This window comes from Mesoplodon bidens, assembly GCF_964165515.1.
Source record: "Mesoplodon bidens genome assembly, chromosome: 3".
NCBI classification, from domain to species: Eukaryota; Metazoa; Chordata; class Mammalia; order Artiodactyla; family Ziphiidae; genus Mesoplodon; species Mesoplodon bidens.
This window is the reverse complement of record NC_138178.1, coordinates 54,595,810-54,622,153: the sequence shown is the minus strand read 5'-3', so window position 1 is coordinate 54,622,153 and position 26,344 is coordinate 54,595,810. Positions and strand designations below refer to the sequence as shown.

General features: G+C 47.9%; 1 protein-coding gene across 1 annotated transcript in view; it reads right to left on the bottom strand.

The window, feature by feature from the left end:
- Positions 1–19,769, bottom strand: part of ANKDD1A (ankyrin repeat and death domain containing 1A) — a gene marked incomplete at both ends in the record, with an annotated part of 36,972 nt that extends 17,203 nt beyond the window's left edge. Inside the window, 9 exon segments of the mRNA XM_081228238.1 lie at positions 2,168–2,266; positions 2,944–3,048; positions 7,595–7,693; positions 11,996–12,094; positions 14,523–14,605; positions 14,608–14,625; positions 18,665–18,692; positions 18,694–18,762; positions 19,599–19,769. Of these exon segments, the coding sequence (XP_081084364.1) occupies positions 2,168–2,266; positions 2,944–3,048; positions 7,595–7,693; positions 11,996–12,094; positions 14,523–14,605; positions 14,608–14,625; positions 18,665–18,692; positions 18,694–18,762; positions 19,599–19,769 (771 nt within the window).
- Positions 19,770–26,344: the final 6,575 nt, after the last annotated feature.

Genomic DNA, 26,344 nt, shown 5'->3' with positions numbered 1-26,344 from the left:
AGGAGACATTCAGTTTAGGCACAGATATCTATAAAGGGCCCAATGAGGATGTGAACACATACAGAAGCCAAAGCAGTACTTAAAGTAGTTAAAAACATACCCTGCTCCCATGATAGATAAACACACACATAAACAGCTATAACTATCTTACAGGGTCAAGGAGGAAACATCTACATTTCCTTTATGATCATCATTATATTATATTAATAAACAAAATTAAGTTTAAAAAATCCCCTCACAGATTTTTTCGGCTCTTCTCCCACCCGCTCCGTGGTCGGCTCGCCACAGCAAGCAAGGGTCAGGCTGTGGGCGGTGTAGCCACAGCCTTAAGTCTCTGTGTTCAAAGAGACCGGAAGGAAGTGTGTGAACGTTGGGGTCTGGCACGTGCCCCCAGTTAGCAGAGCTGTGGAAACAGGGCAGGGCTTCCCTCTTCCTTCTGGATTATAAATATCTACTTCCTGCCCTTTGAAGCTGCAGATGGCATGGACCCCCTGCCAGGGCCCTCACACTCTGCCCAGGCAGGACAGGGGGCTGGGTGGAAGGAGGCCTTGGCCTTGGGCCTGGCCTCTCCCCTCCATCTGTGGGGACATCCAGCCTCTCCACCTCTGTGGGGCCCTGTCAGCCTCTCCTTGACATTTCCGGAGGAATTAATCACTCTCTCCGGGCTCTCAATGCCTCCCTACCACAGCACCTGCAGCGTGAGGTATGTTGTCATCTGTTCTGACAGGTCTGTCCCCCTACACAGGCTGGCGGGTCCTAGCACAAGTCAGACCTTCAGTGGCCCAAAGCCTTGAAAAGCTTACTGTGCCCTCTCCCCAAATGAAATTCAAAATGAAAACATTCCTCATTGGAAAATACAACACTTAACAGGGACATGTAATTTTAAAAACTTCTTCCTAGAATTTCTGATTGCAAGATTCTGGGTAAGTTCACCAAAGCTGAACTTTTCTTGCTTTCTAGTTTGGTGCTCCTGCTCTCTTGGGGCCCTGAGTACATCATTTTTTTTTTTTTCTTGCCTCCTGGGTAGATGTGTCCTGGCAAGGGTCATCCTTTACCCTTGTCTGTACTCCCAGTTCCTGGCTCAGGGCCTGGCACAGAGCACAACCTGCTCCGCCCATGTTTCTGAAATGAAGGAAATCAGCCTGATCTGAATCTCAGAACCTGACTTAGCCTTTTCATCCTGAAAGGCTGAGTGTGGGTGGACAGATTTGGTGCAGACCCCCAGGACTCAGGGCCGCAGGAGGCAGCCTGATGAAGGAGGAGCACAGGGGGGCATCAGGATGCTGGTTCCAAACCCAGCTCGACCTTTGTCTTGCTGTGTGACCTTGGCTAAAGTATCCCCTTCCCTGGGCCTCAGCTTCCACTTCTGTAAAATGAGAAGGTTGAACTGGCCCTTGATCTAAGATCCTGTGATCCATTGGTCTGTGAGCTCTGTCACTAGCTTTGTAAACAGAACTCCTTGTATCCTAGCCAAGCATATTAATCAGAAAATTAACAGTGGAATTCTTCCCTTTGTTGGAAGCACTGTTTAGAATTTGCTGCAACACATTTGCCTAATGATTCCCAACGATCCATTGATACAAGTCATTTGTAGGGTAGTCCCCTTGGGTCCCAACCCCTCACCTATTCTCAGATAGGTGAATTCCTGCTTATAAGCTCTCCACCCTGAATGAACTGCTCCCTCCTCAGCGGTCTCATCCTACTTTTGCCATAATCATAGTAGATTACTAAAACACAAAGAAAGCAAATAACCAGCAGGCATGTGGCTACCGCCCCCCAACTCCTCCCCATTCCCCCCAGCAACAGACATCCCCAGTGGAATCACAGCCCCGCTCAAACACACTCCAGGCATCACTACCAACCAATCAGATTTGCCATCCTGGCTCCCCACATTGGCTCACAGCTCTTTCCTAGGATTGTGGTTGAATTCCTTGATTAAGAAACTGTGACTTGGGCATCTTTGTGCTCTTCACCCAGAGCACATGGCTGGCCCATAGTGTGTGCTTGAAAAATGCCTGTTGCATGAGCATCAGACACACGCTGGTCTTTGGGCCACCAGCCCCTCTAGCACGCTGCAGTTGGCAGTAGACACAGGTGAGCTGCCCGTGACCACCCCGGTCAGGAGCCCAGAGCCCGGCCCTGCCCCTGGGACCCATGGTCACAGTACCTTGTCTTTGACACTGTGGTCACAGCCAGAGGCCACAAGGAAGTCCAGAGAATCCAGCTGCCCGTGCTCTGCAGCCCGATGAAACGCTGTCCTTCCCAGCTGGCAGGGGAGGAGAAGAAAGTGAATCTTCCTCGCCCTGCCCACCTGGCCTCAGTTTCCCCAACCACACTGGGGCACTTGCAGTGCTCCAGACACTCTCCCCCACCTTGCCCTATACACCCTGCCTGGAAAGCCCAGACCATCTTCCCCACAAGACCCCACTTGGCGGGTCCCTCCCCAGCTGAAATCCTCCTGTGGCTCCTGAATAAAGGACCCATTCCTGAGGTTGGGGGTTGAGATCTCCATGAAGGCCCCTAACAACCTCTCAGGCCTTCATTCCCAAGATTCTAACCCATCTGAACTCACACACCAAAAGCCCTTTTCCTCTAAAGCTCTAGCAATTGTCTCTCCTCCATCTGGAATGCCCCTTGCTTTCTAATCTTACTGATGAAATCTATTCATTTACCAAATTCCACCTCCTCCAGGAAGCAGAAAGCACTGTCTCCCTTCTCTAACCTGTCTAGTCCATATCAGAGTCTCTCTGAGGGAACTGACCATGTGCTGCTGGCATCCTGCTCATCTGTGCCCTAATGCCCCTTCTAGACCAGCAACTCCCTGAGGTGGGGTCCAGTCTGCACTACCCATGGCTCAAGGGATGCACTCAAGGGATGTACAGGAGAGGCCCCAGGAATCCCAAGCCCAATGGGAAGGACACACAGCCTTGAGGCCACACTCACCTTGTCAGCGTGGTCCAGGGCCACGTCCTCCAGGTCCTCTGTTATGAACGCCAGCACTGGCACATGGCTTTTTTGGGCTGCGCAGTGCAGTAAGGTCAGTCTGTCCTGGAAACAAGCCCAAGGTGGTCCCTGCAGTCTGCGAAGGGAGGCCCTGCTCACGCACTGGTTGTCTCCCAAACAATGAGTGTTTGGGATCAGAACAGCTTTCCAAAGGAAACCACACTGAAAATGGGGATAGGCCCCTGGGACATCCGCAGGACCCACTTAGCCTCACGGGGGATGGTGGGAGTCAGGATGCCAGAGTTCAAATCCCAGCTCCAGCATTTATCAGCTCTGTGGTCTTCGGCAAGTTACCTATACCTCTCTGAGCCCCCATTTCCTCATAGGTCAAGTTAGGATAATACAGGCTTATTGTGCTTCACTTTATTGAAGGTCTCTTAGCCCCAGAAGCAATATTTAAGTGAGGGAGGTTTGCAAATCCTATGTTTATAGCCCACAGCTTCTACCCTGGCCTTGCATTACAGGTAGATTATTTGGAGTACTTTTCCAAATAGATTGTAACCATCAATGGGTCATAAAAATCAATGGAACAGTCTTCTACATCTTGACAGTGGTTTGGGTTACAGAGGAGTAGCACTTGTCAAATTTCAGTCTGTAGGGACTTCCCTGGTGGTGTAGTGGATAAGACTCCACACTCCCAATGCAGGGGGCCTAGATTCCATCCCTGGTCAGGGAACTAGATCTCACATGCAGGCCGCAACTAAGAGTTCTCATGCCACAACTAAGGAGCTGGCGAGCCGCAGCTAAAATGAGGAGCCCTGGAGCCGCAACTGAGGAGCCTGCTAGCCACAACTAAGACCTGGTGCAACCAAATAAAAAAAATAATAATAAATAAATAAAGATTTTTTAAAAAACTCAGCTTGTATTTCATTGTATACAAAGCATTTGAACTCTAGTTAATAATATGCATGCTGACATATTTAGAGGGAAGTACATTGATGTCTGCAATTTATTTTGAAATACATCCAAAATCTACAAAGAACTCTAAAAACTCATCAGTAAGAAATTATCCCAATTAAAAAATAATCTGCACACCAAAGAAGATATATGGAATGGCAAATAAGCACATGAAAAAATATATGACATCATTAGTCATTATTGAAATGCAAATTAAAACGACAAAGAGTTTCTAACAATAGAGTATGGAAAGGGAAAAGTGCTAACATTCCAGTGGAGAAACCTGGCCGACACCACTTTAACCAAGTGACCAAGCTTGATATTGTGATTTACAATAAGAAATATATATTTGGTCTTTGTCCTGGCTCCTGGCACAGAGCTCCTAAAACCCTAGGAATCTCCTAAATGGTAACTGTGATAAAGGTGTCTTTTATGATGTTAACAAGGTGACTTGAAGCCCCTAAGTAACCAAAGGATGGGGGCTGGTTGCCGGGGGAACCAACAGTGAGTAGAGGGTTGGAACTTCCAGTCCCACCTCCCCACCTCTGAGGAGAGGAGAGGGGATGGAGGTTCAGTCAATGACTAAGGGCTGAGAATTTAATCTATCAAGTCTATGTAATGAAGCCTCCATTAAAAACCCAAAAGGACAGGGCTTGGATAACTTCCAGGTTGGTGAATCAGATCACATCCACGTGCCAGGTCCCAAACTCCATGGGGACACAAGCACCTGCGTTCAGGACCTTGCCCTATGCATCTCTTCATCTGGCCATTGATGATTCATATCCTTAATATCCTTTGTAATAAACCAGAAATATAGTAAGTAAACCGGTTACCTGAGTTCTGAGAGCCGCTCTAGCAATTAATCGAACCTGGGGAGGGGGTTGTGGGAACTTCTGATTTACAGGCAATTATATAGCCAGGCAACCACCTGGGCTTGTGATTGACATCCAAAGTGTGGGCAGTCTTGTAGGACTGAACACTTAACCGGCAGAATCTGACATTATCTCCAAGAGTGTCAGAAATGAGTTAAATTTGTGGACTCCCCGTCAGTGTCACAGGGAACTGAGTTAACTGCTTGGTGATGTGGAAAAAACACACATCGGAATTGGTGTCAGAACTGGATCAAGAGACTGTCACCAGTGACGAATCACAATGGTATCACATGCCCCCTGATAGGAGGTAATGAGAAGGGCATTTGACCTCTGTGATCTTCTTCCCCAAATTCCATAACCCCAATCTAATCATGAGAAAAACATCAGACAAAACCAAATTGAAGGATATTCTACAAAATACTTGACCAGTACTCTTCAGAAGTGGCAAGGTCATGAAAAACAGGATGGACTGAGAAACTGTCCCAAGATCAAGCAACAGGACTGTGCTACTCTTAACATCAAGAGGAGGAATCCGATATTTTCCTCCCCCTGAAACGAGGCTGACCCTGTGATGGGATTTGACCAGTAGAATGCGGTAGAGGTAATATCTCAAGAAACCTTGCTACTTCTACTCTTGTTCTTTTGATGTCCTGGGGCTGTCACAGAAGGAAGTCTCCATGAATGTCAGCTACCACCTGGAGACACTGGCCACACCATCTGCGACGTTCCCTCTTCCTGCAGAGGCCCCAGACATGTGCTGACTGTGTCCTCATAAGTGAGCCCAGGCAAGGCCAGAGGAACTGACCAGCCTATGATACTATGAAAAACCATAAATCAATGTTACTTTAAGCCACTACATTTTAGAGTGGTTTGTTACCAAAAACAGAAAACTAATATGGAGTGGACCTGCTTAACTAGAAGATCCACTACTCAGAGCACTGCCCTCCACACACACTTAAGACCTCACCTCCCTCATTCTAGAACACTGAGGCTCATTCTGTGTTGATAGCAAATTTCATCGCAACAGCTACTGGATTCTCCAAGACCACTGAGACTCTCTCTAAGGCTAAGCTAGACAGGCAGGACTGGACAGGAGGGCCCTCAGCTTGAAACTGGGCTTGGATCCCACACTCTGGGCTTGGATCCTGTGGCCCATAACCTAGGGGTATCCTTCACTGAGAGCTGTCAGACATTTCTACCACTGCCAACAAGATCCAAACAATGGTATAGGGCAGACCTCCTGTGTGCCATGGCCCTTTTTGGTGTCTGATGAACACCCATCTATTATCTTACAGTTCTGGAGGTCAAAAGTCTAAAATGGGCTGGGAGGGCTGCTTCTCTTCTGGAGTTTCTAGGAGAATCCATTTCCTGGCCTTTCCAGCTTCTAGAGGCTACCTGCATTCCCTGGCTTGTGGGTCACATTACTCCAACCTTTGCTTCCTTCAATCACATCTCCTTCTCTGACTCTCCTGCCTCCCTCCTTCTTTCCCCTAAAAGGACATGTGGGCACATGTGGATAATCCAGAATAGTCTCCCCATCTCAAGGTCCTTAACTTAATCACATCAGAAAAATTCCTTTTGCCACGTTAGGTTCTAGAGTTCACAGGTTCTAGGGATAGGGATATGGACATCTGGGGGCGGACAGCATTCTGCCTACCAGAAAAGAAAAACAGTGATATTGAAATAGAATTATCAAAATATTAAAACCCAAATTTTTTATCTAGTAGCATATGTGCTTTATTGATCCATTAAACAACAAGATCTAGTGAAAGGTCTAATAACTACCGCCATGATTTCAAAGTAATGATGAGCATAAACAGTATTTTGAGATAACTGCAAAAACTGTAATGTGATATGAAAAGAGCTACATTTTGTCTTAGAGGCAATGTCACAGGTAATATTAATTCTACCTGCATTCATCATGGAAAGAAATGCTAAAATTTTAAGCAGAGGGCAGTTTAAAAAAAAAAGGTCCTTGTTTTCCCTTCAAAGTTCATGGATCCCCAAATTCTGTCTCTCTAAGGACCAAGGTTGAGAACTCCTGGCTGAAGGTATTTGGCCCAGAAATGTTTGCATTTTCATAAGGGCCACCAACTCCCTAAAAGTTGAGACACCAGTTCAGGGATTCTGGGCACTCTTGACTCCCTGGGGCTCTCCTCCCTCAAACCATAGCACACACCAGTGAGCAACAGGGGACTGCCAGGGTCGCTAACGTGCCAGGCACTGGGCCAGGTACTTGAGACACAGCACCACACTTACTTCTGCCTCGGCTCAGAGATGGGTACTGGCACCCCTATTTCCAAATGGGAAAACTGAGGCTCAGGGTGGTAAAATAATTTGCCCAAGGTCCCAGAGTTTGGTAAATGGTGCTTTGCTCCTTCTACCTGGCCATACTGACCGCAAGGGAGCCGGGGCCCTGTGGGAGGGAGAAGGCCCTACCTCCTTCTCATGTAATCTTCTGAGGGTGTTACTTTAATTCCCCTTTGTGAACAAGAGGCTGGCCAGAGGGCTGGGGACTGTCCCAACATCACAGAGTGGTAAACAGTAGGGGGATCAGAAGCCAGGGGCTTTCAGTGCTGATGAAAGAGGCGTCCCCAGGCCCTTCTCCCAGCCCCAGTGGAAGTAGTGAGGGTCCCAGCTTCCCAAGGCTGAGCTCAGGTGGGGGTTCAGGACAGCTCTCAGAGGGTCGAGGCAAGCTGGGGCAGGCAGAGGCACATGAGGAGACAGAAGGGGCAGTGATGGGGACAGGCAGCAGAGGTGGGGGCAGCCCTGTGCAGCAGGAGGTAGAGAGAGGGCAAGGGGGCTGCCAGCTGAGGCCTTACCTTGTTCTTACAGTGGATCTTGGCCCCGGAGTTGACCAGGATCTGGAGGATCCGTAAGTGGCTGAACCAGGCAGACAGGAGAAGCGCATTCATCCCAAACTCGGGGAGAGGACATGGCGGGGGAAGGGAGGAGACTATGAGGGGGCATGGCTCTGCCACCTGGGCCCAAGTGTGCTTTGCACAATCGTTCAACCATAAGGGACCTTGAGTGCCACCCAGGCCGGGGAGCTCTGGGCTTTAGGAATTTAGAGTCCAGGAAACTGTTTTAAACAGAGGCTGATAAACTATTGCAAACTTCCCCCCGCCCGAGTTTTACTGACAAATAATTGACATACATCACAGTATAAGTTTAAGGCATACAGCATGATCGTTTGATTTACATATATTGTGAAATGATCACCACAGTAGGTTCAGCTAACAGCTATCTTCTCACATAGATACAAAGAAAGAAAGAAAAGAAAAAACGGAAAAAGATTTTTTCCCTGTGATAACTCTGAGGATTTACTCTCCCAACAACTGCAAACTTTTGTGGGGATACCAAATAAACCTTAAAAATAAAAGAGCTGCCATCTCCTCTCACTACCAGTTCATAAAGATGGACCGTTTTACCACAAAAAATGTGAAAGGAGCTGATCTCAGAGTATACTCTTTCCAAATACAGCTTCATGAAACATACACTGCTGTTCTAATTTTCTGATTTTCTGTGACTGGTGAAGACCTCATCCTGGACTGGCGTTTGAGAATCAACTGTTTGAATCTCCTGCGGAACATCCTCCAGGCAGTTGGCTTAGGTCTGTGCACATGAAGGGATGGCATCTCGCCGCTGCACAAGACAACCACTGCACTGTCAAACACTTCTCACCGTGAAAAGCCCCTCCTCATGTGGAACTGAAATCTGCATCCCTGTGCTTTCCACCCTACTGGCCCTTTGGAGCAACTGAAAATACATCTAGGCCTTCTTCTGATGGCAGCCCAGATCCTATTTGCAGGATGCTCTTCCTCAACATCTGCGCAGTGTTTCCAGGTCACCAGAGCCCCTGCACTGACCTCCACCTTCGTGGGGCTCTGCATCTGAGGGCAGGCTTCATCCCCACCTCTACTGAGTCTTTCCTTCTATGTGAAGAGCACCCCCAGGCCTCCAAACTCACCTCCCAGGATGCACTGACAGCCAGCCACCCTCTTAGAAGTGGTTTTTCTCTGTCTTTCCTTGAGTGTGGCGGGATGCGGCAGGGTCTGAGCAGAACAGAGGCCTGGGAGATCATCACCACCTTCTGCCTACAGGCTGCACTGGCTTCCCTCAGCTTTGGGCAGCCCCAAAGTTTGTCTCTAGTTGGGCGTTCAAGGACCAGAACATATTTTCCCACCGAAACAGCGTCATGTGTGGCTCTGGGTCCCCTGGTGAGGCCAACGGCCTGTCATTCATGGAATGAGCCCACAGGGTGACCTGGTACTGATGGGCCACAGAATCTCCCCACAAGCATAAGAAGCAGGCTTGCAGTGGGAAAATGCTCCCAAGTCCAGCTGGGAGCAGAAATGCAGAGCCCACCTCAGGAAGGGCTAAAGGATCAGTGTCCCCTGATGTGTCCTCATCCCCAGCACACTCTAAGCTGCCAGAAGAACAGGGTTGGCCTAGTCCTGAATCAGCCTCAATTTCACAGTCTGGACCTCTGGGGGAAAGAGTGCCTCACCCCAGCACCTGTGCAGAGCACCCTAGTCACAACCACTTCCCCACTTGGCTCCACAAAGAGCTTCTGGGGGGGTACCAGGAAAAGGGGTCTTAGTGTTTGGCACCAGAATCCCTCTTAGGGACAGAACTGGGTTTGGGTAAAAGCTGTGACAAGTGGTTGGGATGAAAGGTGAAACCCAGAAAGAACTGACTGGGCATCATGTCAGGAATTTGGAGGCAGGGTGGGGACGGTGCAGACAAGGACAGCATTGAAAGTGGGGCAGGGAAAGAGGCCAAGCCCAAGACAAGGAAAGGACCAAGGGACTTTAAAGAACAGGAATGGCATAGAGAACAAACTTGTGGTTGCCAAGGGGGAGGGGGGAGGAGGGAGGGAGGGGCTGGGAGTTTGGGGTTAGTAGATACAAACTATTACATATAGAATAGATGGACAAGGTCCTACTGTATAGCACAGGGAACTATATTTAGTGCCCTGGGATAAACCATAATGGAAAATAGTATAAAAAAGAATGTATGTATATGTATAACTGAGTCACTTTGCTGTACAGCAGAAATTAACACAACATTGTAAATCAACTATACTTCAATTTAAAAAATAAATTTAAAATAAAGAAAAAAAGAAAGCATATGGTAAAGGAAAGAAAATAATAAAGAATAGGAATGTCAAAGACAAGATTTTAGGATTTTTACATTGTTTTTGTGTGTAATGTAAATCCCCTCCATCTCTTATTTTGGAAAGCCTGCCCCACATCAAAGTGTGTGAATGGGGTCTCTATGGAAAGTGGGGAGAAGGACTGTGATCCATGTTAGGGGTGATGCCAAGGTAGAGACAAAGGACTATGTGCAAAATTTCAAGAGGACGGCAAAAACCAAGCAGAAGCTGGAAGAGCCAAGAGTGACCACAAGAATTTAAGCCCTTCCTTCTGAAACCTTGGGAAGGTGCTGGACCCACCATAGCACCTCAAATGGGGACCAGAGTTGGTCTCAGCTAGAACCAAAGAGGCCAGGAGACCCAGCACTGGCTCAGAGCTCAGCCACTGGTAGAATATCAGTAACTGTGGGCTGGCTGGATGACGAAGGTCAGAGTCCAAGGGGAGAAGCCCACAGGAGCTTGGGAATGAAAAGGGTCAAGGCTCAAGGCTGGGGGAGGAGAGTCATGGCAGACAGAGCCTCTTGCCAGTGGGAACCCCAAGATACCTCACTGTCCTAGTTCCAGGAACTATCTAGGACAGAGCCCTGTGGCTTTTCACTAGAGACCTTCCCCCCAACAACAGGATTTCCCTTCTCCAGTGTCTCCTCTACCCTCCTGCTATTAAAGTAGGCATGCCTACCAGCCTTCTTATTTTTCAAAATGTATTTATTGCTGTTTGCAAAGGAAAGAGAGAAAATTTGTAAGCACCCTCTCTTACTATTCTCCCTCATATCTTCTTGTCTCACTCAGTCCCTCAAGGAAGAAATAACAGAGCATGTGGTGATAGTAAGGGTCTTTTTTTTTTTTTAATTAATTTATTTATTTTTGGCTGCGTTGGGTCTTCCTTGCTGCACGTGGGCTTTCTCTGGTTGCGGCGAGCGGGGGCTACTCTTCATTGCAGAGCGCGGGCTTCTCATTGCAGTGGCTTCTCTTGTTGTGGAGCACGGGCTCCAGGCGTACGGGCTTCAGTAGTTGTGGCACATAGGCTCAGTAGTTGTGGCCCACGGGCTACAGAGCACAGGCTCAGTAGTTGCGGCACATGGGCTTAGTTGCTCCGCGGCATGTGGGATCTTCCCGGACCAGGGCTCGAACCTGTGTCCCCTGCATTGGCAGGTGGATTCTTAACCACTATGCCGCCAGGGAAGTCCCAACAGTGAGGGTCTTTGTGGGCAAAAGGCTGATGCAAGAAGTTCCAGTGGTTTATTGGGACACTCAGACTAAGGAAACCAGACACTCTCCTTCCAGGGTCATCTCTAAGTGAGGCCTAAGCAGGAGCAGGGAGGAGATGGGGTGAGGGAGTGGGGAGGCAGGTGTTGCTGCCCCACCCCCAGCCCTGACTTGTAATCAAGCCCCCTTCATGGTGGGGCCTCAGAGCAAAGAGAAGTCAGGACAAAGAAAAGTATTTCCATGGAAGCTAAGTTTCTGCAGAGAAGTTTATAATTTTTAAAAAATGTATCCCTGTCAAATGCCGTTGTCAGATTCAGCTCTTTATCCAAACCCGATAAATATGTAGATAAATTTGTAGACCTTGTTATTATTCTGTTCTCTCTCTTAGCAGTGTGCTCCCTGCCAATTTGTTAAGTAAGACTGTTAGTCTTTATTCAGGTTGTGGGTTAGTGTTTGCCAGGGCAGAGCCCTGTGGCATATCATGAGAGACCTCCCTCCCGATGACTTTACTAATGAGGCCTTTGTCAACCCACCCAATTACCTGTTCTACAGCCCATATCTCTCCCTGCTCACATGACATCACAAGGGACTGAAAAGGCTGAGAACTGAAAGGCCCTTGAAAATGAAGAAATCTTTATGACTGTGCAAAGGGAAAGTGGGATTGGTACAGTGTCATCGGCCCCTGAAGACTCTGACCCCCTACCCAGCCTGCACCTGTTCATCTGTGTATCAGTGACAACCTCAGCAATGACAGCTGGCTCATAGACCCAGAATGAGTTCTGATGCCCCTGCCCCACCCTAAGACAGACAGGAAGACGGACATGCACACACAGACATGCCTGAGTGAGGGGACCCGTACCGCATCCTCATCATCCACAGCAGCCTCGTGTTCCAAGAGCAGTCGCACAGCCTGCTCGTGCCCTGCGCCCGCAGACCAATGTGGGGCCACCCTGCCCACCTGCCAGGAGGGAGAGGAAACCTGTGAGGCACCAGCTGGCTGCCCGGCCCACCTCGCACAGCCTCCCTACCTCCCGGCCAGGACAGCTGGTCTGCGGGGTGGAAGGACCTTTGCTGGCTCTGGTGACCAGTCGGCTGGGGCCGCAGCCCCACTCTGACCCCCTCCTCTTCCACTCTGCAGCTGCTGAAATGAACGTAGTAAAACACCATGTCTAGATCCGTCTGTCCCCCACCTAAAACTCTTCCCAGCTTCCCACTGCTCTTGGATCAAACTTCTAAACCTTGGGCCTATGAGGCCCTGCATGGCCCGGCACTGCTTCTCAGAAATGCCAGACAACATCCTGTCTCTAAGTCTGTTCCTGTTGCTCCCTCTGCTGGGCAGCCACCTGTGTCTGAGGATTATTTTCCAAGTCCCTGAGGAATCCTGAGTGCCTGGGTTCTGTTCCCTCCTTCCTTCAGAACAGGGCTGAAGGCTTCTGACCTACCCCCCACCCCCAAACTCACTGTCAGACCGCCCTGGCAGTTCACCCTGGTCTCTGGCCCTCAGCACATCTGAGCAGGCCTGGGGGAAGCCAGCCTCCAACCCATGAACCCAGTTCCCTCCACAGTTTTCAGCATGTGATGGGGCAACAAAAGAAAACACTAATTTTCTGCGTGGTCTCTCTGGGGACGAGCTGTCCCTTCCTTTCCCATGCTGTCCTCTCTTCCTGGAAACACTGCCTTTTTTCACTGGCTCCCACAAAAATGCCACTTCCTTGGGAGGACTTCTGGACGAGAGGGCCCCTCTGACGCCCACATGCTCTCCAACTGTGACAGTGGGAATGAACTATTTGTGAGCTACTCTATTTAATGTCTGTTTTCCCCCACCAGACTACCAGTTCCAAGAGGGCTGGGACCATGTCTGCCATGGGTTCTGCTGTCCCCATCACCTAGCACAGTGCCAGCACACAGTAAGCCCTTAATACTTACTGAACAAATGAATCATTCAATGAGTAAATGAATGAATGAATCTGGCATTAGCATCCTATCACCCCTAAGATGCAAGTCCAACTTGCAAGTCCATGTTTCCTTGCAAGTGCTTGTCCAGGAGATGAGACCAAGGCTCCAGTCACCAATAATGTGCTGTGTGACCTAAGGTGACTTGCTGCCCTCCTCTGCACCTGCCTCTACCTATAAGTAGTACTCCTCCTCCCTGCTCTCCTCCCCTCTCCAGGGGTGAGTGACAACCACCAGGAAACAGGTAGATGAGTGCTCTGACAACCAAGACACACCAGACACACCCTAGCACTCCTGCTACCATTACTGAGCCCTAGGAAGGCTGTGAAGACCCCAGCTGTACCCCTGTCACATCAAGCCAGACAGAGTCAGGAATCCTGCATCCAACCCTTTCAGCCTCCACTGACCTCTCACCCAGGCCCTGGCATCTCCTCTAACATATGCTCCTGACAGCTAGAAGCCCCGACACATGGAGAGGCTACCCGACATGGTACCCAGGCCCGTCCCCAGTGTCCCCAGCCAGAAGAATGGCTCTTCCCTCTGCCCCCTTCTCCAGCAGGGCTGCGAACCACCCCACCTGCACCCTTCCCTGAGGCCTGGTCTGCCTCCCCACCAGGCCAAGGGCAGGCCTGGGCCCACAACAGTTTTACACACTCAGTGGGCACAGCGGGCCCTCAGAGAACTGAACTGCCTAGGAGACATTCAGGCCAGGGAGAGGCTGTTCCCCGATCCTCCTTACACAGTGTCGGGGGTCCTCCGCCCTCATCCTGCACCCCTTTTGGTCCACACAGTGCTTCCTCTGGAGAGGCAGCTCCATGAGGCTGCCCGCCGGAACCACGTTGGGAGGACGCCTCAGGGACCTGGCGGTCCAGTGGTTAAGACTTCACCTTCCAGTGCAGGGGGTGCAGGTTGGATCCCTGGTCGGGGAGTTAAGATCTCACATGCCTTGTGGCCAAAAAACCAAAGCATAAAACAGAAGCCATATTGTAACAAGTTCAATAAAGACTTTAAAACAAAATACTGTAAAAAAAAAAAAAAAAAAAAAAGGTTGCAACTGACATATCAGCCTCCCTTGGTCCAGAACCCCTGGACTTCTCACCAGAGGCACCAGGCCACCTTTGTCTCTCCAGGTGCCTGTCCCTATCTGCCAGCCTCCAACTCCTGACCTTTGACCCCCTGCCCTATTGACTCTAAATCTGTTTCTTGGAGGAGCCTTCTGGATGGGTCACAAGGATTAAGAGTTAAGAGTGCTGGAATCCTGACCCTGACTTTTGGGCCTCAGAGATTTTGAGACAAAGTGGACAAGGAAGCCAGGGCCTGAGCCTCCCCCAAGTTAACACGTGCCAATGTGCCTGCCCCAGGCTCCGTGAACTGTCCCTCCTGTGTGGAGGTGACACTATAGCATTATTCCCAGCCGGAGCCCCTTTACACATGTGATTTCTGGCCCTGATGTGTACTCTCCTCTGGATCGGCTCCTTCATCCTCCCAACGTGGCTTCGGCGGGCAGCCTCATGAGCTGCCTCTCCAGAGGAAGCACTGTGGGGACAAAAAGGGGTGCAGGTTGAGGGCGGAGGACCCCCGACACTGTGTAAGGAGGATCGGGGAACAGCCCCTCCCTGACCTGAATGTCTCCTAGGCAGGGGGTCTTCCAGCTCAGAATGGTGGGTGGATGCTTCTCCTCTTTCTTAATGTTGGAGACTTCCCCAGACAGGCTACTTCTCCTTCCAACGCACCTCATGTCCACGTGACCAGGACTCAGCAGAACCCTAAAGCTGGGAGACCGTGGGCAAGACCATCCACAGGAGCCAGGTGTGTGCCCCTCCCCTCTCAGAGGTGCCCCATCATACAGTTTTCCTGACTGCTATTGCTGTTCTTGAGGAAGGGAATGCAATTCATTCTCACTGGAGTCGATAACCACCTTTCCCATGGCTCCATCAGTGAAGAAGGCAGCCAGGATTTACAGGGCCACTCACTGCGTCAGGCCCGGGCGAGGCCAGAGGCGCGTGTTCACCCGGCTTCTTTGTCCTCGTCCCTCCACCTCTTCTCTCCTCATCCCCAAATCCTAACCAGCTTTCGCCTCCTGGTTGTGGGGCCCTCTCTGATTGCCTTCTCTGTGGTCTCTGCACTCCTCTCATCCTTGTCGCTGCACCTTCATCTCAGTCTCAGACTAGAAGGAACGTCCAAGCCCCGCTTCCAGTCCCTTGCCATGGCCAGCGGTGGGCTCAGAGGGTTGGTGGCCAGGCCAGGGGGACTCAGGCCTGACGACGTGGTCCAGGGCTCATCTCACCAGAACCCCATGCTGCCGTCATCCTGACTGCTCTTGGCTTATAAGGATGTCCGGTCTCTTTGGCTGGACCTCAAGCTCCTTGGGGGCTCTGGCCACACCTGACACTTGCCAACCCACCCACACTTCACAGTGGGCCCAAAGCTGAGCACATGGAGGAATCCACAAAACTCTGCTTCCATGAGTGACACTGAAAATCGCCAAGCTGACAGATGCCTGTCCCCCCTTCAGAAAGGCTTAGATACACAAGCACAAGGGACAAATATTGGGCTGGCCAAAAAGTTCGTTTGGGATTCCTGTAACATCTTACCAAAAAACCCGAATGAACTTTTTGGGCAACCCAATATCGGCTGGCCCTTTGCACAATCAGTACAGGGCATGTAATTTGAGGTTTTATTGCTGCTGAGCCTACATCCTGCACATTTGGTCCACTGCAAATGCCCAGACCCAGCCCCTCTGTGTATCCAGGGACAGGTCGCCAGTGTCTTGGCAGGGAAGGCTAGGATGCATTAAAGTGACAGAGAAGCCTGCCATCAATTTGTTTTTTCCAGATAAATTCTATGTGGCTTTCCAGATACAGGAGAGGGTTTGGGGCTTTCTGAGGCCCCACAGATGCAACCTATGGACCTCAGAGCTGCTGCCCTGTGGCTGAACCATTTCCTGGCTGTGTGACTTAGGTTACTTAATTTTTCTGTGCCTCAGTTTCCTCATCTGCAAAATGGGGACATGAGCTGCCCTGCAGGGTTATTGTAATGATTCAATATAAGTATGTGAAAAGCTCCTAGCATGGTATCTGGCAAATAGTACCATCGTCATCATCACTATTATTCCTCCAAAACAAAGGGTCAGAGAGTAAATTCTGGCGGCCAAAGACCTGGGGGTGGTGGGGCTTCCTTCGTTCAGGGCTCTCTGAGCCAGTGAAGCCCCAACCAAGGAAACACCCTCCCTACCCACCTCCCTGCACTGCTTTTCTCCACACCACCCTCACCACTGGCCTATGCTATATTTACATATTTATTAGCTTTATTGTCTGCTTCCCCCATTATAATATAAGCCCATGAAGGGAGAGATTTTTGTCTGACTTGTTAACTACTATATCCCTAAATTCAGGCCCTGGCATATATTTGCTGAATGAATAAGTGACACACAAATCATTAAGTCTCTTCAGGGCTTTTGAACTATATAAGATGTTGCCCCAATTGAGACTCATTTGTCCCCTGGAAAACCAAACCACAAGCTCAGGTAAATGGCAGGGAAGAGGTGTATGCAGACACGGGGAGCTTCATGTCAATACTTCAGGGGAGAGGGGAAAACATCTCCTTCCAAGTGTGGTCCCCATTGATGGCGCCACCCTTCCTCACCCCCAGAAGGGTCTGCCTTTCCTATAGGGGAGGAGAGGGTCCTGCTGGAAGAATCCCTCTCAGATCTCAAACATCTCCGGGAAGCAACTGTGTCCTGAGCATTCCTTTCCTTAAACTCTTGGACGAAACCCACCATGATCCAGGTTCAGCAAAAGATCTGGCAGTTCAGGCGTAAGCTTAGGGAAGCTGGGGTTTAGTACCCACACTGCCACTTTCTAACAGCAGGAAACATCCCCCTTGGGGGCCTCAGTTCCACTGTAGAATCAGGGGAGGGTGAAAAAGTGATCTGTAGCGATCCCTACCAGTTCTGACTCCCTTTCTCTTGGTGGAAGCCTGGGATAGTGGCCTGGTTTGTGTTGGCAAACAGCCAAGAGCCTGAAGGAGAGCATGGAGGCCCTGGAGAGCACCAGTGAAATCAACTTCAGTCTCATCTCTTCCATGCATCTCAATCCATGCATCCTCTTTCTGGCCACAACAGACACACACCGCACTCTGGCCTCTGAGCCTTTGCCTATGCTGGGTCCTCTGCGCAGAATTCCCTCCCGCGCACCCCAGTGATCCATTGCTGCACATTCTTCAAGGGCCTGCTCAAGTGATGTCTGCCCCAAGCAGAACCCTGTACCTGCTTGAAAGGCTTAGCACCTGATAGAACCCCCACTCCTATCTGCATCCCAGCGAGGAAAATGGCACAGTCCTTCTCTCCCTTTACCAGGCAGTGCAGCCAAAGGTCCCCCAAGCTGGCTGATGTCCACAGGGATGCCACTGACTGGCCCAGAGGCCCTAGCAGCCAGGCACACTCCTGGAGGGGGCTCTGAGGTGCCCTCATCCCCCCTGCAGCACACCATACCTCCTCCACTCCCCATCCAGCCCTGACATTCTAAGGGAGCTGGGACCCTCAGCATTTCTACCACTTTAAGGCTGTGTGACCTTGGGCAACTTGTTTAACCACTTTGTGCCTCAGCCTTCTCTTCCGCAAAATGGAGATAACAGTAGGTCCTACCCAGAAGGCTGCCGAGGAGATCAAATAAAGTGCCAGCTCCGGCTCAGTCTGGCACACAAAGTAAGTACCCAATATAGGATCGTATTACCATCTTCTTTCGAGCTAATGTCTCCTCCATCCAAGCTCCCCGCTCCAGGGTGGGGAGCACCCCCAGTCTCAGGTGAGCAGCCAATGTCCCCTCGGCCAGGTGCGAGTTCCTCTCGGGGCCACAAAGAAGCCCAAGACGCAGGTGGCCACGCGGACCGCGCAGATCGCAGGCTCGGTCGCCCCCGCTGGGTTGCGGCGCATTCTCTCAGCCTCTACCCGCCCCTGTCCCGGCCCCCACCCCGCGGACTCAAGGCCCTGGGTCTCCCACGCCAGCTCCTCCTCCATGCCGCCGCTCCGGAGCTCCTCTGCGTTCTGCCTGGTCTCAAGCGGCACGTCCGCCCGACTGGGCCCAGGAGCTGAGGGAGGAGGAGCTGAGCTGGGGGTGACGACGAGGCTCCCGGGAGCGTCGGAGTGCAGGCGGCAGCCACTCCTCCAGAGCCCTCGCCCCTCCTCAACTCTTGGGTATGATGCAGGCGCAGTTGCTCCGACCTTCCGACCGCCCCCCATCCCGGGCCAGATTGCGGGTCTCTCTACGGGCTCCCTCGACCAGCCCACGGCCCAGCGGTTCGGAGCCACTTGGGGCTCCGCAGGTCCCCCTGGGAACGTCTCCTCTGCGAGCTGTCCCAGCCTCCCGGTCCCGGATGCACGACCTCCCGCAGGCCCCTGGCTCGCGACTCGGGAGCCTGGTCTGGCGCCCCCAGGCGCTGAAAGTCAGACCCCTAGCACTCGGGTGGGCATTTAAGGAACAGTAACCTCCGCAAGCCTGCAGGCATATGAAGAGATGGTCAGATTTGTTCATGATCAGAAAAATACAAATTAAAATGACAGTGAGATACCACTTACACCGATTAGACTGGCAAAAATTAGAAAAACTGGATAATGCCAAATGGTGGTGGGGAATGAGGGGTGTCATGGCCAGGGGCACTGCTGGTGGGGGTAGCCTGGGGCAGCCATTCCGGCAAAGAGTCTTGGCAGTAATGAGGGAAACTAAACACAGCGAACTCTGACCCTAAAAGCCATTTCCTTCTCTTACAGGCTCATCAGGGGACATGTAAGAGGATTTTGTTGCTGGGTTGTTGTTTTGTGGTTACTGGGAGCTGGAAGCAACCTAAGTGTCCACACTGGGGGAGTAGATGGATAGGTAAAATGTGGTACTACTATGCAACTACAGATGCAAGGACCACATGTATTTACAGCAACATGGATTGAAACACCAAGTGCTGAGCAGAAAGAGTAAAACCACCAAATGAGACCTAAAACACAATACCAAGAAAAATGCTTGCACACAAAACAACACACATTTGCAAAGGTACATACAGCACAAACAAAACGATACACATTAAACATATCAGAATGTGTTGTACTTCAGACCCTGGGGGATGTCTATGTCTTCTCTTCTTTGCCTTTTAGGCATTTACAGCCTCTTTAGATTTGGGGATAGTGGGGTCCCACGCATCTCTATCCCAAGGCAAGAAGTCATTACTATTTCTTGTGGGATCGGAGGAGGACAAATATCTTTCAGTCATTAGTGTAGATCAAAAAGGCTTCCTGGAGGAGGAAGTACTTGGAATGGCCTTTGAAAAATAACATAATGATAATAGCTAACAGTTAATGAGCCCCACGGTAAGACTTTGTGTGGATTATCTCATTTTGTCCCCCAAACCACCCTATGAAATGGACATTATTACCACCAGATTATGGGGGAGGAACTGAAGCACAGAGAGGGTAAATAACTCTTCCTACCCCCCACAGTAAGTGGTGAAGCCAGGGTTCTAACCCAGCTGGTCTGATTTAAGAGCCATGGCATGAACATCTGGTAGGTGGATAGGACATTGATGGAGCCAAACCTGCAGACAGCTGGTGGTTGATCACTCTCCAAGCCCTGGCCTCCCTGATGGATGCAGAGGTGCCAGGGAACAGTTGGCTGGCACAGCTGCCCAGCTGCCATTCTTGATGTCCATGGTCTTGAACCAGCAGAATGAAGTGTCTGCTGCTTTATCATCTTCCTCCTGCAGCCACTGCTGCCTGGAAATAGTCTGTGTCTCCACACTTTCCCTGGGGCACCTGGAGGTGAGACCCAAGTGACCATGAGTCAGCATTAGAGAAACCCTTGGGAAGTGGGTGACAGACAGAAGCCTGGCTGTCCCCACCAGACCAGCCACCCTGGCCCCACCAGACCAGCCACCCTGGCCCAGGCTAGGCCACACACATCCAGTGCTTCCAGGTAAACCCAGAAGTTTCTATGGGCTTCCTCTAGGAGGCCTCCCCAACCTTCAATGATCCCACATTCTGGCCAGGGATTTTTAAATTCATTATCCCACTTAATCCTCACAGCAATTCTGCAAAACAGACACTGTCACTCCTATTTAATGGATGAGGAAACTGAGGCTCAGAAGGGTCCAATAACTTTTCGAGGTCACAGCAACGAATAGTGGTAGAGGCTGGATCCAAACTCACTGCACCACACTGCCATTTCGGTCTGGACCAAACTGGCCCATTATCCAACCCCTTTTCATCCTTCAAGTTCAACTCCACAGCACGCACTCCTAGCCTCCAGCCTCCCACGAAGGCTCCCTTGTAGATGCCATAACTAGCTAGTGGTCTAGGTCAGTCCCTTCCCCTCTGTGGGCCTCAGCCTCCTCATCTGTAAAACCACTGGGTTGGAGGTGGAGCCTGTGAGCCATCCAGCACTGATGGTCCATGGTTGGACAAGGCACAGTGATCTTTCCTAAGATCACTCAAGTGGGTTAAGGGCCTCTAGCACTGGTGACAGGTTTCTCCACAAGATGGCCCTCCTGGTTTTCTTTGCTTTTACCTCGTATCTTAAGAAATTAGAGAGGGTTTCTTTGTTTTACAAAATAGAACTGTGACTTGTGTTTAACAATCTACCTAGTTGATTTCATGCTCCTTTGTTATTTGGGTGACATTCTGTTAGAAAGACAGAATCCCAGGCCCCACCCCAGACTGACTGAATCAGAACCTGCATTTCCACAAGACCTCTGGTGATTCCTGTGTACATCAAAATACGAGAAGCACTGCTCTAAGCTGTCAACGCTACTTCATTCCAATCCATCTTTTTCGGGCTTTTATGCCTATTTTCCCAAGCAGGTCTAATTAATCTCTTTGAGCTGTCCTCATTTCTTGAGCAACAGCTGTGTACCAGCCACTGTATCAGTTCTTTATCAGCATTATTTCCTGTACTCTTCCCAACCTCCCTATGATGCCTTTTCTTCACAATTTGTAATTTTGGAACACACAAATAACACTGGGTCCACCTATTCCCACTCAGAGCCCAGTGCCCTTTCATTTCATACTTAAAAGAATCACTAGCATGGTTCTAAAGCCTTGAAAAATAATGCAGGGGACTTTCCTGTGGATCCAGTGGGTAAGACTCCGTGTTCCCAATGCAGGGGTTTCGGGTTCGATCCCTGGCCAGAGAACTAGATCCCGCATGCATACTGTAACTAAGGATCCACATGCCGCGACTAAAGATCCCACATGCCACAACGAAGATCTCGTGTGCCACAACTAAGACCTGGCACGGCCAAAATAAATAAATAAATAAATAAATATTTTTTAAAGAGAGAAAGAGAAAAAGAATGTAAGTGATATTGTCTTTGTCAACAGTTTATTTAACATAGGCTCACTGCAGAAATTATAATAATTTCACAAGCTATTAGCATACAGGATAATGTCTCTTAAAAAGCCAATAAAGAGGGAGCCATTTTCAAGAACACAGCATTGAGAGAGAAGTGCATTGTTGAGACCATCTGGATGGTCTACATGAACCCAGTTCAGGCCTCTATATAAATTCTTAAGAATCTCGTGGGCGGCTGCAGAGATCTACCAGTTCTGCAGGCACCAAGAGAAGCCTGAGGATGTCAGCTCTGAGCCCCAGCAAGAAATAACAGACTTCACCTTGGATTAGTTCACCCACTCCTGCTTCATTAAAGAGGATTTTGAAAAGAAAACCCCAATCAAGTCCCCTTTCCAGCCCCACTTTGTTCCAGAATTGAAGAGAAACAGTTTCCTGTTCCAGCCATGTGGCTAAAAGGGTCTTGGTGCTCTGGCCAGGTGTCAGGCCTGTGCCTCTGAGGTGGGAGAGCCGACTTCAGGACATTGGTCCACCAGAGACCTCCCAGCTCCACGTAATATTAAACAGCAAAAGCTCTCCCAGAGATCTCCATTAAACGCTAAGACCCAGCTCCACTCAACGACCAGCAAGCTACAGTGCTGGACACCCTATGCCAAACAACTAGCAAGACAGGAACACAACCCCACCCATTAGCAGAGAGGCTGCCTAAAATCATAATAAGGTCACAGACACCCCAAAACACACCACTGGACATGGTCCTGCCCACCAGAAAGACAAGATCCAGCCTCATCCTCCAGAACACAGGCACCAGTCCCCTCCACCAGGAAGGCTACACAACCCACTGAACCAACCTTAGACACGTGGGGGCAGACACCAAAAACAACAGGAACTACGAACTTGCAGCCTGAGAAAAGGAGACCCCAAACACAGTAAGTTAAGCAAAATGAGAAGACAGAGAAACACACAGCAGATGAAGGAGTAAGATAAAAACTCACCAGACCAAACAAATGAAGAGGAAATAGGCAGTCTACCTGAAAAAGAATTCAGAGTAATGGTAGTAAAGATGATCCAAAATCTTGGAAATAGAATGGAGAAAATACAAGAAACGTTTAACAAGGACCTAGAAGAATTAAACAGCAAACACTGATGAACAACAAAATACATGAAATTAAAAATTCTACAAGGAATCAATAGCAGAATAACTGAGGCAGAAGAACGGATTAAGTGACCTGGAAGATAAAACAGTGGAAATAACTACTGCAGAGTAGAATAAAGAAAAAAGAATGAAAAGAATTGAGGACGGTTTCAGAGAACTCTGGGACAACATTAAACACACCAACATTCGAACTACACAGGTCCCAGAAGAAGAAGAGAGAAAGAAAGGGACTGAGAAAATATTTGAAGAGATTATAGTTGAGAATTTCCCCACTATGGGAAAGGAAATAGTCAATCAAGTCCAGGAAGTGCAGAGAGTCCCATACAGGATAAATCCAAGGAGAAACATGCCAAGACACATATTAATCTAACTAGCAAAAATTAAATACAAAGAAAAAATATTAAAAGCAGCAAGGGAAAAACAACAAATAACATACAAGGGAAGCCCCATAAGGTTAACAGCTGATCTTTCAGCAGAAACTCTGCAAGCCAGAAGGGACTGGCAGGACATATTTAAAGTGATGAAAGGGAAAAAGCTACAACTAAGATTACTCTACCCAGCAAGGGTCTCATTCAGATTCGATGGAGAAATTAAAACCTTTACAGAGAAGCAAAAGCTAGGAGAATTCAGCACCACCAAACCAGCTTTACAACAAATGCTAAAGAAACTTCTCTAGGCAGGAAACACAAGAGAAGGAAAAGACCCACAATAACAAACCCAAAACAATTAAGAAAATGGGAATAGGAACATACATATCAATAACTACCTTAAATGTAAATGGATTAAATGCTCCAACCAAAAGACACAGACTGGCTGAATGGATACAAAAACAAGACCCATATATATGCTGTCTACAAGAGACCCACTTCAGACCTAGGGACACACACAGACTGAAAATGAGGGGATGGAAAAAGATATTCCATGCAAATGGAAATCAAAAGAAAGCTGGAGTAGTAATTCTCATATCAGACAAAATGGACTTTAAAATAAAGACTATTACAAGAGACAAAGAAGGACACTACATAATGATCAAGGGATCGATCCAAGAAGAAGATATAACAATTGTAAATATTTATGCACCCAACATAGGAGCACCGCAATACATAAGGCAAATGTTAACAGCCATAAAAGGGGAAATTGACAGTAACATAATCATAGTAGGGGACTTGAACACCCCACTTTCACCAATGGACAGATCACCCAAAATGAAAATAAATAAGGAAACACAAGCTTTAAATGATAGTTTAAACAAGATGGACTTAATTGATATTTATAGGACATTCCATCCAAAAACAATAGAATACACATTTTTCTCAAGTGCTCATGGAACATTCTCCAGGATAGATCATATCTTGGTTCATAAATCAAGCCTCGGTAAATTTAAGAAAACTGAAATCATATCCAGTATCTTTTCTAACCACAACGCTATGAGATTGGATATCAATTACAGGAAAAAATCTGTAAAAATACAAATACATGGAGGCTAAACAATACACTACTTAATAACCAAGAGATCACTGAAGAAATCAAAGAGGAAATCAAAAAATACCTAGAAACAAATGACAATGAAAACACGACGACCCAAAACCCATGGGATGCAACAAAAGCAGTTCTAAGAGGGAAGTTTATAGCAATAAAATCCTACCTCAAGAAACAAGAAACATCTCAAATAAAAATCCTAACCTTATACCTAAAGCAATTAGATAAAGAAGAACAAAAAAACCCAAAAGTTAGTGGATGGAAAGAAATCATAAAGATCAGATCAGAAATAAATGAAAAAGAAATGAAGGAAACAATAGCAAAGATCAATAAAACTAAAAGCTGGTTCTTTGAGAAGATAAACAAAATTGATAAGCCATCAGCCAGACTCATCAAGAAAAAAAGGGACAAGACTCAAATCAATAGAATTAGAAATGAAAAAGGAGAAGTAAAAACTGACACTGCAGAAATACAAAGGATCATGAGAGATTACTACAAGCAACTATATGCCAATAAAATGGACAACATGAAAGAAATGGACACATTCTTAGAAAAACACAACCTTCCGAGACTAACCAGGAAGAACTAGAAAATATAAACAGACCAATCACAAGCACTGAAATTGAGACTGTGATTAAAAATCTTCCAACAAAAGCCCAGGACCAGATGGCTTCACAGGTGAATTCTATCAAACATGTAGAGAAGAGCTAACACCTATCCTTCTCAAACTCTTCCAAAATATAGCAGAGGGAGGAACACTCCCAAACTCATTCTATGAGGCCACCATCACCCTGATACCAAAACCAGACAAAGATGTCACAAAGAAAGAAAACTACATACCAATATCACTGATGAACACAGATGCAAAAATCCTCAACAAAATACAAGCAAACAGAATCCAACAGCACATTAAAAGGATCATACACTATGATCAAGTGGGGTTTATCCCAGGGATGCAAGAATTCTTCAATATACACAAATCAATCAATGTGATACACCATATTAACAAACTGAAGGATAAAAACCATATGATCATCTCAATAGATGCAGAAAAAGCTTTCAACAAAATTCAACACCCATTTATGATAAAAACCCTCCAGAAAGTAGGCATAGAGGGAACTTACCTCAACATAATAAACACCATACATGACAAACCCACAGCCAACATCGTTCTCAATGGTGAAAAACTGAAACCATTTCCTCTAAGATTAGGAACAAGACAAGGTTGCCCACTCTCACCACTTTTCTTCAATATAGTTTTGAAAGTTTTAGCCACAGCAATCAGAGAAGAAATAAAAGGAATCCAAATCAGAAAAGAAGAAGTAAAGCTGTCACTGTTTGCAGATGACATGATACTATACATAGAGAATCCTAAAGATGCTACCAGAAAACTACTAGAGCTAATCAATGAATTTGGTAAAGTAGCAGGATACAAAATTAATGCACAGAAATCTCTTGCATTCCTATACACTAATGATGAAAAATCTGAAAGAGAAATTAAGGAAACACTCCCATTTACCATTGCAAAAAAAGAATAAAATACCTAGGAATAAACCTACCTAAGGAGACAAAAGACCTGTATGCAGAAAACTATAAGACACTGATGAAAGAAATTAAAGATGATACAAACACATGGAGAGATATACCATTTTCTTGGATTGGAAGAATCAACATTGCGAAAATGACTACACTACCCAAAGCAATCTACAAATTGCTAATCCCTAAACTGATAGGGATTCAGTGCAATCCCTATCAAATTACCAATGGCATTTTCTACAGAAGTAGAACAAAAAATCTTAAGATTTGTATGGAGACACAAAAGACCCTGAAAAGCCAAAGCAATCCTGAGAAAGAAAAACAGAGCTGGAGGAATCAGGCTCCCTGACTTCAGACTATACTACAAAGCTATAGTAATCCAGACAGTATGGTACTGGCACAAAAACAGAAAGATAGATCAATGGAACAGGATAAAAAGCCCAGAGATAAACCCACACACATATGGTCACCTTATCTTTGATAAAGGAGGCAAAAGTATACAATGGAGAAAAGACAGCCTCTTCAATAAGTGGTGCAGGAAACTGGACAGCTACCTGTAAAAGAATGAAATTAGAACACTCCCTAACACCATACACAAATATAAACTCAAAATGGATTAAAGACCTGAATGTAAGGCCGGACACTATAAAACTTTTAGGGGAAAACATAGGCAGAACACTCTATGACATAAATCACAGCAAGATCCTTTTTGACCCACCTCCTAGAGACATGGAAATAAAAACAAAAATAAACAAAT